At 46.8% G+C, this 15546-nt stretch overlaps 1 protein-coding gene across 1 annotated transcript in view; it reads right to left on the bottom strand.

The window, feature by feature from the left end:
• Positions 1–15546, bottom strand: part of FGF2 (fibroblast growth factor 2) — a 27537-nt gene that overhangs the window by 2543 nt on the left and 9448 nt on the right. Inside the window, exon 4 of the mRNA XM_026042731.1 lies at positions 2995–3098. Within this exon, the coding sequence (XP_025898516.1) occupies positions 2995–3098 (104 nt within the window). The remainder of the gene's footprint in view (positions 1–2994; positions 3099–15546) is intronic.

Raw genomic sequence — 15546 nt, 5'->3', positions numbered from 1 at the left:
CTGACAGAACCTGACTGATCACTGYTAAGCCATATAACTGTGCCATACGTAATGACAGGCCATGTACTTAAATGAAGAAATATTTGTAAATGTAAGGATTGGACAAAAATATGATTGTCTTGTGGAAACTGCTAAGATTTTTTTTTTAAATGATATATTCTAAGTTTTAACTCAAAAAGGTGAAACTATCAGCATTTAAATAACAACTAAAAATCAAAACATAGCAGCGTCAAAAATGAAACATTTCATTTTTTTTATCCCATTGAAAATGTCATCGAATAGATGCAYTTCTGCAAAACCATTTTTAGTCAAAGCAGCACTTTCCAACAGAAAGCCCTGAGTGGCTGCACAGCTGCGGCGCCCTTTCCTCCCGGGACCAAGCAGGTGAAAACTCCCTGTCCCCCCAGACAAAAGGAGGCTGTTGGCAAGCAGAAGCCCCAGGCCTGCTCCATGAAACCCCCCGTGCACTTTCTGGAGAAGCAGGCAGGCTGCTGCAGCACACGTGGGCTACACAATAAACCACTTTACAAAACCTAGCTCAAAGCAAGGTGCAAAGAAACATCTCAMCAAAGTAATTAGGGAAACAGGCAGCTAGAAGAAAAGGAAGGCTGCACAATCACTTGTAGAGGCATTTTGGAAGATGTTAGCATATTTATAAAAGGAGTACAAAGCGAACTGCTACAGGGCTCAGCTGGAATCAAAGGAGAACAGAACAGCTGTAAGGGTTTAGGCAGSAGCAGGAAGCCCCCCACACCTACCCACTGCTAGGCACTAGGGAAGGAAGGGAAGGGCTGCCCTACACGGAGCAGATCCCTGGCTCACCCCGGCAGCAACGGCAGCGCAGACACGGAGTCTGAAACACGGGCAGTGCCAAACACCGCCAGGACACCCAACGGAGCTGAGCGAAGGGGTGCTTAAGCTGCAGCAGCCCCACCRAGGTCACTGGCAAGAATTTCTTTAGTCCAAGGCAGCAGATCCTCAGAGCACAAGGTACTGGTGATGGGAGTGAATCTGCAATGGGCCAAGGCACAGGAACCTTGCAGAGCTGAACAAGGACGACCATCAGCTAGTGGTTTTACCACAGAAATTTATGAAGGCTTCATAATTTGAAGTCAGTTCATTCCAGGAACATATTTGCCTTCAAAATGTTYTTTTAATTGAAAAGTGTGCTGCTGAAAATTACTGGGGGAAAGCACAAAATTGTGCCTGGGTGATTAGTCACTAGTGGCCTTGAGAACTAAAAGAACTAAAAAAGCGTTTAGAAATTAAAGTTTCRTAATGTTTTGGTAGAAATAAGCAAAGCTGTCAGTAGAACATGTTCATGTGCACCGAGGAGATCACTTCCCTGTGAAGATTTCACCAGGAAGCTCTAGCAAAGCTCTCATGGAAACACAGAGAAAAGGACAGAGAAACGCGGCCAGTGGGGAAGAGGCAGAGAACACTAGAGACAGAACTGGCCACAAGCTGCTGGAAGCCATAGTACAGAAATCCTCATGGAAAAAATATCCCTCAGGCTTCAGAAGGCACTCGTGAAATTGCCAGAGTATTCACTGGACATGAAATGCTTGCTGCTAAAGAACAAAATCTTCTTAGAGCAGGCAGCTTCCGTGAGCACCTATTAATAGCCGAAGTGAAGAGCTGTGGGAAGCGGTGTCTGCAGTACGGCAGACACGGCTCAAGTAATACCCATCCTAAGAAACAAAAACTGGCTTTATAAGCTCCAGCAGGARACACAAATGACCCAAGTTAAACAGATGCTGAGGGAGTAACTCCAAATTAATGGGAAATACCGTCCCAAGCACTTCACCATGCGGGAGCTGGAGACGCGGCCCCTCAGTGCAACAGCAACATCTTTGAGGGCACGGACACAAGAGGAGCCAGGCAGGCCCAGGCACCAGCTCCGACCGGGGGCCCGGCCGCTGCAGGCCGGCGGGGACTGGAACAGGACGCCCAACATCGGCCCGCCACAGCCCCAGGAAAYTCCCAGCTGCCCTTAATTCAACAAGGGCCCAGTGGGCTACTTGGCGCATTGGCTTCCACTGAGCTGTGGCACGATGCCCACGTTAACCACACGGTAGTGACACCGTTCTGCACCGCTACTGGCAGGCGCAAACGCAGCCGGCTCCCCTGGGGCCRCACRGCAACGTGCACAACRGCGAGGAGCACCCGGGCATCCCGGCGCACACGGAGTCTCTCGAGGGCTCTGGGCTGCTTTCGCCGGGAGCAGGGGCTCATACGARGAGGATGAGAACTCAGGTCTGCGGYTCCTCGTGGGTAACGCCATCAACTGCAGCTCAGCTGCAATAGGGCCTTGATTTCTCGCTACGAGCAGCTGTGAGCTCAGACTTGCACAGAAGGCAAATGTGCCGGTGCTGGAGGCACCGGAGCCTCGGGGCTGTTCTAGGAGGCTGCACTGCAGGGGTATCTCACTGGCAACAAATGCTAAGGCTTGTCTGCATCAATATTGAGCATATAGACACGCTGTTCACAGTTCCTAAAACCTTACAGGCAATACGAACACAAGTGCATTATAAATAAATAAATAAATGAGCTTGGWGGCTTTATTTAACCAATAAAATGGACAGAGTTTCAATTAAAACTAGTCTTGCTAAGCTAGTTTTAATCTGCATTTTTTTAGATCTATAAGAAAAATACTTTGAAAATTTAAGTCTTCTAATTTGTAGGTATACATGACCAAAAAACCTCATTCCCTACAAAGAGGGCTATATGCAGACTATTAAAGTATAAAAATCAAATCATTTTTACTTTAATGACTTTACCTTCTATTTTAAGACAAACCTTTTGACCTATCTTATGTGAAAATTAGTGGAAAAGGAAAAAGCTACTCCGTAAAAAATTGTCATTGACCAAGGCGCTGCAGAGTGCTTTTTGCTGGTAACTCAGAAGCAGAGAGAAGTCAGAGCAGCAGCAGGAGGGGTTAACGAGAGGACCTAAGCAACAGAGATGAGCAGMCCCACGAAAGCCGCTGCTTACCAGGGCCAGCAACCTGCCATCCTCCTTCATAGCAAGGAAGCGGTTGGCACTGACACCTTTGATCGACACCACTCCTCTTTCTTCCGCTTGAAGCTGCAGCTTGACTGGGAACAAAAAGACAAAGAAAATGGTCAAACACTTCGCAGTACTCGAGCACATGACAGAGTGATGGCTACAGAGCTGACAGCAGAGAGAGCCTGAGCTCGAGCTCACAGCCAAGATTGCGAGTTTGCCACCTCCAGACTTCTGACCGTGTAGTTCAGCAAAGAAAAGGCTTACAAAGGATTTAACAGACATCGTGTAATTGGCAGCTCCAAACAAAAGTTACTCTTGGACGTGCCTCCTACATACACGCAACTCGCACTGCACTATGATCCGAAGGACCCTTTTGGACCATGTTGCTGGGGGATCTCACTAGGTGTTTTAGTGGTTCCCAACCAAGAGGGCAGCCTGGTTTAGAGCACYCTTCCAGCAAGCATAAAGAAATCAGAAGTCTTGAAACAAGTCGATGAGGACASAAAGGACATGGAAAACAGAATTACAGAGATTAGGGACATGATAATGGACTGCATTTTAATCAATCATTTTCAAAACCAAATTGCCATATTATTGCAAATCCGCAGGGCCACACCACACAGCTTGTAGGGTGATGAATTCAGTACACAGAAATCCCTCATCTCAAAGTCCAGAATGATTTTTCTAATTACAAACCAAACCCGCTGGCTCAGATCAAAATAGGGATGTTYTGGTTTCTGCACGTGGCTTGTTTGAGGCCATAAGGATACACCAAAACTGGCCTCCACCTAAACCTGAATGAGTGGCTTGCACTTTTTCCCTTCCCAGATAGTTTGCACAAGGCTTTAAGTGGTTAAAACAGCAGACCCAGGAAGTTGCATGTTCGCTACCTTTCAGCTTTAATGTAAACACCTATGACCACAAAGTTTAGATTTTTCAACCACCAGCGACCCAGGACTGGGAATACTGCAACACAAGAAACAATACCAAATACCACAGAAAAATCCACCAGGCAACTACTTGTGTTCTATATGACTTGGATAGCTGGGGATCAAATAAAATCTAAACACTATGTAGGAACATCAATTCTCTAGAAAACAAGAAGACATGCACATAGTGTCCTAACCCTCACAAAACATCCTCATTTGTTTCAACCACTTTTAGACCATCTCTATCTGAAAATTTAACTACTTAAAAACATCCTAAAAATCAACATATGTATGGGCAAGATGGACACAACAATTCCCGGGAGCCCCATCCCATTGGCACAGCTGCCACAGGCAACACCATTCACTGATTTCTGCTAAAAACAAGCCCAACCATTTCAGTTACCACAGAACATATGGAATTCAGCTTCCCTGAATTTCTAGCTTTCCATGCTGCTCTGGATGGTCATTACTTCCAGAGAAACCTGGATTTGCCCTGGATTTGCAAAAATCGGGAGCAAGAAAGAGGTGAGCACTGTTTTTCCAAGTCGTACCGTGCTTTCATCCCCAGCTCCGCTGAACAGGGATTTAAGAATAACTTCGGTAACAGGAAGCAAGATGATCACTTGGGTGCAGGCATCCAAAATGAGAAACAGTGCTTTGCCTCTCACCTTCTGGGGCAGAAAGCCCGCACGTTTGCCAAGGAGTTACAGGAACAAGAGGGGCAGCGAGCAGGATGTCGCAAGCTGGCACCGCTCACGGCTCCGTCAGGTGTCACAACGAAGGATGTGACTCAGCTGCTGTTGAGAATATCAGCGTTTCCAAAMATGAACCGGTCTGGAATTTATTCGTCCTTCTGTTGACATCCCCAAAATTATTCTGGGAATTAGTAAAGAACAATTTATATYTCAAATGCTGTGTATTTAACTCTGAAAATGCCCATGACGCTGTATGGGGACCTCACTATACTGAACACCTCACTAGAGGGACTGACAGATGCACTCTCTTCAGTCAGGTATTAAACCACGGTCCTGCAGAGCTTTGTGGGTTTTTCCTTTCTTTGCAGGGTTCAGAGAACCATCTCCCATATGCCCACATGTACCCCATTCTTGTAGAGCCACACAGGTACCTGAGCTGAGCAAGAACAGCCTAAGGGACAACGCTGATACCCATCACCTCGGTTATGAGCTTCAGTCACCTGCCTTCCTGCCTCTATGAGGGTTTCCTATTTAAAGGATTATTATTAAAAAAAGATCTTTTAACTTACCAGAATTAAAATTTTAAGTRACTCTGTTTTATAGTGGAAGGGTCCCTTGAAATTCAGAGGGAGCTTGTTGCTTATTTGGCCTTTTATTTGTTTGGGGGAAACGAATAATTTGCGGTTCAAATTAATACTTTCTTAATTTAGTTCTGTGTTTTTTAAAGACAGGATAACTGCAGAAATCCTGACAGAATACTGAGAACATGAAACCTTGAGGATAATTGCTGCAAAGACTATTTTTGAGCATTAAAACTATCATCTCTTTTGCTGTAGGTATGGACATCAACAGAAATTTCTACTAAATTCACTAACTTCCACATAGAAATGAAGGTGTATTAACACATATGCTGCATGCTAAAGAAAACAGAACAAATTTACTGAGTTATGCAGAGCTCCTATTGCCACTTGACAGAAGAGGAGCAACTCGGTTCCCGTGACCCACACGCAGTTTGCGGGTGAGCAGCCTCGGGAGCCCTGTGGCCAGGAGCAGGATGCTCCGTGCGGCGCTGCTCCGGGTGCAGCTCCCGCCTTGGTCCCACGGCACGGACACGCCGCGCTCCGCTCTGCCCCTGGGCAGCAGGCACACTGCCTCCTACCTCCCCGCTGCCTGCGCCACCAGCCCAGGGCTGCAAAAGCAGCCTTCTAGCAGGAGTGTGCAAGGCCTCCAGAAACATCTGCATAGGCTGGAGGAGATAGTGAAAAGTTGCTTTTTTYCCCCCTTTTTCTCTGCAGAGTTTGAAAAGCCTACAGTGCTGACAGCCCCCAAAGCAAAATCGGCTTCACTGGATGTTCCTCTCGGGCTACTAAAACACATCAACAAAATACCCAAATTTGGGGGTATTGAGCCCAAATACCACCTTAGCTGTTTCAGGTTTGGGATTCCTCAGTGCAAGGTGACTGTCCTGCCGAGCGCCGGGCTGAGCCGGCGAGGCCGGATCCGAGACCCGCTCGCCGCACAGTTTGACCACACAGCGGCCACGAGGAGCAGCCGTGCGCGCTTTAGCCCAGCGCAGCTCGGCACCCTAGGCCCGGATCCCTTGTTACGCTGCATCACTCCAGACACCAATCCGCATTAGTCCAGTCACGGTCTGTCACTTAAACCTACTTTTAACATTTGTCTTCAGCAGACGTTATCCACAAAACCAGGTCCATAGAAACCTTGCACAGCATCCATGCAACCTCGTCAGAGCCTGAAAAACCCGAACATGACCCATTCACAGARCCCTGCCTATACGCAGCACTGGCGATCTGCAGCAGCTCGGCATTTTAAAGCTAATAGCAGTGGTCAAAGCTGAAGAAAGCAGGTTTTCAGGCACAGAATTTAACAATCCAATCCTTGTCACATACCCCACATCCTGCTTGGGCTGCTACTGTTATCTTTACTTCTAGGAAAAATACAGTATCAGCTGCTAACTCTGTTGGAACCGTTTTCATTCTGCACAAGGAACTGATGTTYCATGGGTTTGCTTCTGACAGACACGTGGGGGCTACAACTTTTTAGAAGACACCAAGCAAATGTGAAACATGGCAGTGACTGTCCTGTGCCCTAATGCTGCATTTACCTGTGGCCACTGCACTGGAGACCTCACCCTCCTGACAAAAGGTAAGTAAATCAGGTAGGAAATCTGTCACCTGAAAGCAGCACAGATGGCTGTGAGACAGGAAGGGGCATTGGGATATAAAAGGCAGGTTTTCCCCTCGCGCTTTTGGCAGCCCTCCTTGAGGTGCCTGAAGATAAGGGCACCAGGAGCAGCAGAGCAATTCAAAACCTTCCACTGCCACAAAATGCTGATCCTGGAAAACAGGAGTTACAAAAGCATCCTACATAAAGCTCCCTTATGGAGCATTTTCCTCATTCCAGTGTTCAGTCTGACCACAAAACTGGTACATGAATGAATGAATCACTTATCAAAATACAATCTATGGGTGCAACAACTCCATCCACRCTCCTGCAATGCCTGGGGAGAGCCCGTGGAGCCCAGCAGCAGCTGCAGCTCAGTCCGGGCGGCCGCGACCACAGCCCACATCCAGCTGTGGTGCCTTTATCAGCATCGCAGAGGAGCCTCGCGTGCCCAGGGAGCCCCGTTGCCGTGCCCAGGTTACGGGTAAAACTCAAGTGTTTAAAACAAACAAACAAACAAAMAAAACACTACAACAACTHCCCTGGACAAGTGGCAGAACCCAGAAGAAAAACATTTTCAGCAGCCTGAAGCATACAGAGAACRTGCACATTTTCTARAGCTCTTTACTGCTCTGAGCACTAGAACCCAAAATATGCATGTACAACGAAAGCCCTAAAGGTCAGAAGCCTTTTACGCTTCGTCCAACCCAACAAAGATTTTCTCATGGCAGAGACCAGACAACACACCATACTGGCTTAAATGGTCCCCAAAGGTTTCATTGCTGTGCATCATGAAGGCTCCAGCCAAAAAGCTCCTTCAAGGCCGGCTTGTTCAGAAGACCTTGGCAAGGGGCAGTCACTTAACACTTTAGAGGAAGGGCGCTGCGTGCTGGAAGCCACTCGGTGCCCAGCTCCTACCACCTCCTTTACAGGACCCATTCGGGTGCCCGCATGGAGGTGACGGCCTCCTGTGTCCCAAGGGATCAGCCCGGCGCGAAGCCGCCCGCTGGGTKTCACTGCAGGCGGCCGTGCTGGCTGCGCRGTGCTGGGCAGGGGCACGGCCCCGTGTCATGCATGAAGAAGGAAAGCAAAGGTCCTGGGAGGAGAGGCAGGAGCCTGAGGCRTTTCAGCAGAGGCACTTCATTTAAACTAGCAAGGTCATTAGCAGAACACCTCGCGCTCAGTTTATGCCAAAGGAGAGTTTCTGTACCCCGGAAAAATCCCAGGCYGCACGTCCCTGGATCAATGACCGCRTTGCTAAAGGCTCTGCTACGGAAAAGCCAATTGCGCGCCAAGGGCTCAGGGCCCATCTCCAACACACTGCGGAGGCCCCRCAAGGAAAACCCTTGTGCAYGGCCCCAGCGCCGTGCGCCGCAGCCAAGGGCCTGCGCCACGCAGCCCCTCCAGGGCCTGCCAGCTCCGGAGGGCAGGCGAGGGGACAAAAAAGGGGGAAGCACCAGCACTCGGATGCAGAACTCCCACGCTGGCGCAACACTGGCCTCCCTGCTTGCGTGCCTGCTCTGCTTGTCCCAGCGTGGTCGCCCAGGCACAGAGGCGCTGCAGAGGTGCATGCACACACAGGGGCTTTCCCTGGGCTGGCTGGCTGGAGGGCAACACTGCTCCTTGGGCCACCTCCAAATCCTGGCCTCGAGCTGCAAGGTCTCCCCTGGCCTTGGAGCTCTCTGCAGCTCTATTCCTGGTAGGCTGCAAAACGCTTTGATGTTTTTCTCTCACTGACATATTAGGCMTATTGATGCCTTGCACTCACTGCTCAAACTGCATGAATACACGAGGCACCCACAGCGTTGAGGCTGCAAATGCCAAGCAAGCTGCTCCCTGCGCCCTTGCCCAGGCAAGGAGCCATCCTGCTGCCGGCAGCGCGGCCCGCTGCCCTGAGCTGGGAAGAAAGGAGGAATCCCTGAGCAGCAGCAAACTAGCCACAGCAGGAGAGGGGGCTGCTCCTTAAAACCTATGCCAGGGAAAACAACAACAACAACAGCAAAACAAAGAGAAACAAGCAAACGAAGCGCCGTGCGCAGAAACAGTGAGTCACGCTGCCGCTACAAAGGCACATTTCTTTGCTTTGCATGACAACACTGTGTCTTTTTCCTTTTTGCCAGCCAGAGGCACAAAACCACTTGCAGCCCGATCTGAAGTCTTTGCAATGTAAACAGCTACAACAAAAATACACACTTCTGAAACATAAACACTCTGAAAAGTTCCGCTTACACTTAAGAGTAAAGCCAAGGCTTTAAAGAGAATCGCTTGCCATGCTCTTCAAATATCAACCTGCTCAACTAATATATCAACAATGTACACAAGCATAGATTTTTTTGAGAGAGAGCTTTAATCTAAGTCCTACAAATTCTGAACAMGAGGAAGATTATTTTCCCATTCAGGTTTTTCACCTCTTCTCATTTACGCTATCYGCGCATCAAACGTCCAACCCTGCCTACCCCACCCCAACCTCCTCAGGAAATGGCAATGACCAAGCACACAGCATCCCCAAAAGGCCGCTCTGAACTTGCTGTGAAGGAGGTCGAAGTTGTCCTGCAGAAAACCAGCCAGAGCACAAGGTGCTGTGAAGCATCTCCGAGGAGCACCCTGGCGCGGCGCCCTTTGCCGCGTGCCGTCGCCGGCACCAAGGCGCTCCCCAAGCCGCAGCGCGTGCTCTAACGGCACCAGGGAAGCTCCGCTATTCCGTACTCCAGCAAAGCCCAGGAGGGGTAYTGCATACTGTCGAGTATGCAATATAAGTACGATTGCTTGCTCTTACATAAGGATTTTGAGTGCCAGGCGCAGCAAGTACAGTATTTAATTAAATGATTCTAAAGACCCAACTGCAACGCCGCTTGTGGTCTCCAGGGTTATTATGAAGCAAATAAGTAACAGACGACTTGTCAGTGCAAATGGACTGACTGCATCATTTAAAGTCATGAGGGCAAAACCAAGCAGGGAAAAAAAAATCTAATTTTACTGAAAAAGAACTTTACTTATTACTGGGTATAGGCAATAAAATCTAGTCTCTGATAGATCTACCCCAAGTACTTGATTTCAGACAATGACTGGAGGTTTCTTTATCAAAAAGTGAATGCATGTATATACATGCTTTTCAGGACTTTTCCTGAGGCACTCATCTTAAAAAAAAAAAAAAGTAGAGTAATCCACCGAGTTTCTTCAAATTGTTTTCATTTCTTTTAGTACTTGCAAAAATAAGCTGCAGAACAGTTTGGAAGGCAGTGGCAAAGACATTCATAATAAACCAGCCCCTGAAGAGCTGGTATTTAAAAAATAAGGAATATGGAGAATGTCCTTAAGAATTGTATTTAATAWCATTTCTTGATATTAAAGACTATCTTACCTTTTGAGCAAGTCTGAACTTGTTTTAACTTTTTATTAGAGTTAATTCTACATTTTACTAACTCTTCAGGGGAAATATTTTCAGTGTTTAATATTAACAGTCTTTAATATCAAGAAATGATATTAAATAATATGACTCTTCAGGGCATTCTCYGTATTCCTTATTTTTTGAATATCTTTTCCTATACAACCTTAACAAGTATGCCTGTTTTCACAATAAACCTCAAGTTCGGGGACCAAAGACATGCCTGTGCATTTGGCCATAAAGACCACAACTTTTAGATATGGCCATACAAAACATAAAACAAAACAAAAACAAACAAACAAACAAAAAAAGCAAGACCACAATTACAATTTCCACTGAATTTTGGTACTTGAAAAAAAWTTATTTTTTCCCCTCCTCATAAACCTATGAACTAAACACAAAACAAGCCACAGATTAGGGAGCACGAGGAACAAGATAGTACAAGAAGGACACTAGGACAGTGATCAGTGCTGGCACACAAGGGAATCGACCGACTGCTCTAATTTCTGTCAGCATCAGTGTAGAAGAGGTTCAGGAGAAATATCAAAGACTAACATGGAAAATGATGAATATTCACAAATACTCCCASATCACAGCAGAAAGCAAAACACTGTTTATGTGGAGCCCTATAGCAATGGAAACAAGCAGCACGGATCAGACAATAGAAGACAAACAACTGGTACTGAAATAGAAAAATAAACTGGCTTGGGCATCWGCTGTGAAGCTCTACATAATGAAATTCAGCAGCTGGTTTGATGCAGTACAGAGTGGGAAGCTATGGAGGAATGCAGATATACAGCATACACAGGCCAGACCTGAGATGCTATGGAGAAGGAATCAGTACTTATTTAAGCAAAACCTGCTACTGAAATTTTAATTTCAGGATACATAGTTCATTTGTACCCAAAGCTATCTGTTATCAGAGCATTCATCCTTTAAAGCTAAATATGCTCACCTCATGAATCCATAACTGCTTTCAGCCTTTTGGCTTTGCAACCAAGCTGCAGTGACTGCTCAGCCAACGCAACGGGGTCACTGACACCAGAAGGTGCCCATGGGATTTCCAGAGCCCATGACGTTCAGGGTGAGATCACTGAGCTCTTGATAACTAGACCGGTGCGCACTTAGAGTAAAATAAATACAGCAACAGCAGGGACAACCCAAGACAAGCTCTAGGGTGTCACTTAGAAAGACAAATAAGATAAAATCCTGCACATCAAATTTCCAGACCAGAACTGGTGTCAGAGCCAGAGGAACAGACTGGGACGAGGGCAACTGCCATAGCAGAGCTCAGGGGTTGCCAACCCACACACATACACCCTAGTGATACAGAGGGAGAGGAAAAGGTGCGTGGTAGAAATGCCGAGAAGAACCAGCAATTGSGAACACAAGAGACTCAGAGTGATGGCAACTAGGAACTGCCCCAGGCTTCCAGGGTGACTGACAGGGCAGGAGAAATAACAGGAAGACCAGGAACAGTTCCCAGGAATTAGGCTGCTGCTTAGTTTTGGTCTAAAGGTGAAGAGACAGAGATTATCCTCGTTTTGTGTCTGCCCAATCTTCAACACTAAAGCAAAGATGACTTATTGCAGTGATTCTCTGAGTCTTTAATGGGTATTTACAGACAGTCAATCACAAACAAACAACCAAAAAAAACCCATGAAACAACACACACACGTGAACACGGATTTCCCCAGTGCCTGCTCGCGTAGTTCAGTGTAAGGACACGGCAAAGATAATACTAAGCCTGGAGACTTACTTCATCCTCCGTGTCTTGCGGCTGCGTACCCACCCTGCGCGCCGCAGGGGAACAGCGCGAGCCGCGCGCTTGCGCCAAGCAGGCCAAGCCTGAAGGGCAGCGGAGCGGGAGCAGCGGAGCCTCCGCTWCGCTTTCCAACACAGCCTGGCTCGAGCACGAGGGATTATTTGTAAGAGAAGAAATGCCCTAAGAACAAAAAAAATAAATCCCACAGTGTGCACTCAGATTTCCTTTTACATACTCCGATGACTCCACACATTTACAGTTCCTTACGGTCACTTTGAGGCCAGCAAATCACGCCGAGGGGCCCAGCCTGCGAGGGCTCATCAGGCCTGCCCTCCACGTCCGCCAAACAAACCCCACGGCACCGTCCTGGCTCCGAACACTGCCTCGCCGCACTGGGAAGGGCTGTGAGCACAACCAGAGAGAGACCTCACAGAGGCCTGCGCTCCCCAAGGCAGCTCCCCTCTGCTGCTCCGGCACTCGCTGCTGTGCTTGGAAGCCAGCTGGAGTTACCCCACGCTGCTCCCCGCTTCACGGCAACCAGTCCATTTCAGAGCAGCAGGCAGGGCGCACAGCTCATCTCTCCCCTCAAACAGGAACAACCRTTTTCTCCTTGGCTTGGCACTTAATATATCACACATATGGTACTGATCCATGTTATTACAGCATGAAATTCAGCCTCTTTTTGATACACCCAGCTCCGCTTCTCAATAGCRTGAAGCAACACCTCACTATTACTTGAACCGAAGCAAAAACTAAGTATTTAAATGCTCTGAAATTCTTCTTGAGGCTTCTCGCTTCTTGAGGCAGAAAAGGAAAAGGAATGATTGAGAGCACAGTAAATTAAAACTGGCACCATGTTCTGTAGACATATTTGGCTTTTTCRGAACACCTGCATTTCCAAGGATACAAGGTCACGGGGCTGTTCCTCCCAAATGAACTCCATTACCATCACTAAGCCATCCACAGCAATCCTGTCACTGTTAGGCCACAAAGTGAACCCTTCATATTTGCATCTTCAGACGCAAGGCCACATGTGTGCTCGGCTGTGCAACCCAGCTGCTACYGCAGAGCAAGAGAACCCATGAGCTGAATCCATCTGCTGTTTCCCAGACACTGCTCAGCCCAAGCCGGTGCAGCAGGCTGCCCTGCCTGCCTTGCATGTGCAGGTCGGGCTCTCCCAAAGCATCCCCCATGGCCTCGCTTCTTCCCAGGGAAAAGTACTTTCACTTTCCTATCCCGCCCTGTTGCCATAGGTACCAATGACTTGTAGAGGCCTATTGCACAAAAGTTACTCTGCAGATGTGGCTGTCTCATGTGGCTGTCTCCTTCCACAAGTCCCAGAGTAATGAGCGGTCTCTGAGTGCCACAGACTTATGTCAGTTCCCACTGCAAATGGCCCCACAATCACTTTCCTACTTTGAAACATTCACACAGGAGACAACTGCACAGAATCTGCACCTCCTCTACCACACTTGTACTGCCTCTGGCATTTCACTTAGCATCCTGGTGAGTTGATTCAATCCATTAAATCACCCAGAAACTACCATGAAGGAAAGGGGAGACAGCAAACACTTTCTTGCCAGTCCAGCAGAGCAAACTCGGTGCCAGCGGTGGTGCCAGGCACAGCGTGGCACTGCGCGTGGAGATCCTCCCTGCCGCAGCACGAGGCCTCCCGTTCCATCAGCCGAAGCATCTCCCTCTCCGGGCTGAACCCTGGCTCTGCCAGCCTCACAGAGCATCATTTGMGCAGCACAGCAGGTGATGCTCAAACACAGCACTGAGGAGGACAAGGACACAACATCCCTGCTCCTCCAAGACAGAGCCACAGATCGCCACAAGCGGCAAGATTGAGGCCTTCACATTCCAGCTGAAATCCTACCGACTACTGTTATATGTGACCTGCTRAAGTCTCATGACAAGAAGTAAATTAGCAAAGGATACAAGGATACTTTGTCATCATATTATTACTGTGAATGACCAGAGTCCTATTTTCCCCTTCTTAAATAAGGTATGCTATATTCATGTATGTTATATACTCCTATATGAGGAATAAAATGCATAATATAATCACACATTTCCCCCTCAAGCCACTCAAGAAAGGTGGTTTCATGCTCTAAAAGTCAAACAGGAGTGGTAATTTCATACGGGATTGCTCAACCCAAAGTGCACCATGACTGCTTGTGTAAGGGGACCTCCACCCAACTTCATAGACATCATCTCATTTATATTCTCGGACGTGCGTATCAGGCTTTAGTCAAAATGTGAACCTATCCTGAACAAACAGAACACATAATGTAGATATTAACTCTGAAATGCCATCAGCATTTCAGACAGTCACACTTAAAACATTTTTATTGAGAAATCACGAGGAGGCAGAAGAGGCAGCCAGGAGCTCTACAGAATCAACAGAGTGTCACAAAACACATGACTGAGAATGGCAAATAATGATGGAAGTGTTTAATAAAAAATGCATAGTCTTAAACAGATATCAATAAACTAAAGGCTGCTCATCCTTAATCAGAACTGAAAAGCAATCTCATTGAGGTTTTCAGAAGTCATGCCACTAGCATTTCAAATATCACTTGCTCCAGATAGTCAATTCATTAAATTCACCTAAGTAAACAATAACTCAAGCATTCTCGGTACAATATTTATTTCAAAAATGGAGCATGAAGAAGTTATATTATATAGTCCATTGTATTTTTACTAGAAAATGAGTCTAACCGTGATGCCACTGGAAAACCAAAAAGCTCTACTCTTTCTAAAGCTACAAATCAGTTTGTTTGTACAGCCAAATACTTCAAGAATTTTGAAATGACCGATGGACAGTGATTTGAGAATAATCCCAAGAAAAATGCTGAAAACAAGAATAATCAAAAATACATATTTCATCTTCACGGACAAGACTCAATGTATTTTATCACAGAAAAAAAAAATATTTAGCCAGCAAGCATCAGTAAGCAATCACTTAAAACTCAGCATTTTTGAAAGGATTTTCCTCCTCTGCCAGAGAATAAAAACTGTCCTGTTACGTGCTTTACTTCAGCAGGATAATGACTAAGTATAGAGAAATCGATGGATAATGACTTTTTAAAAATGTGCTTCCTTTGATGAGAGAGGAAATCTTAGACAATAATTAAAACAAAAGTAAAATTTCCATGCATAGATCAGATTCAAGCTTGTTATTTCTCTAGATATTAACAATTCCACAGTGAGAGCTAAGTGAAAGAACTATGATTTAAAATTCAAGAGATCGATTAATTAAAGGATAAATAAACAGACCTCTGTCCAAAATCTGCACAGGCCCTGGCTTTTAGCAAAGCTCACGTGCTTACCAATTCTGGGGAAACTGAGCATGAGAAGGCAGCATTTTTCTGGGCTTAACTGCAGTAGCTTTTGTACCTTGTGACTGGCCCCTCCGCTGCCCAGAGCAGCGCTCCTTCCCTTCTTTCCCATTCGGCACGCTGTGCGCTCTGCACTTTCTCTTGCCACAGCAGGTAAGACGAACCGGCTCACCTGCTAAACAGCCTCGGCAAGCAACACAAAGCAGGCATTATAAAACAGAAATGAAAAGAGTGG

This window comes from Nothoprocta perdicaria, unplaced genomic scaffold (genome assembly GCF_003342845.1).
Source record: "Nothoprocta perdicaria isolate Ctin4 unplaced genomic scaffold, notPer1 scaffold_312, whole genome shotgun sequence".
NCBI classification, from domain to species: Eukaryota; Metazoa; Chordata; class Aves; order Tinamiformes; family Tinamidae; genus Nothoprocta; species Nothoprocta perdicaria.
The sequence above is the reverse complement of the archived record's forward strand: the minus strand, read 5'-3'. Positions and strand labels throughout refer to the sequence as shown.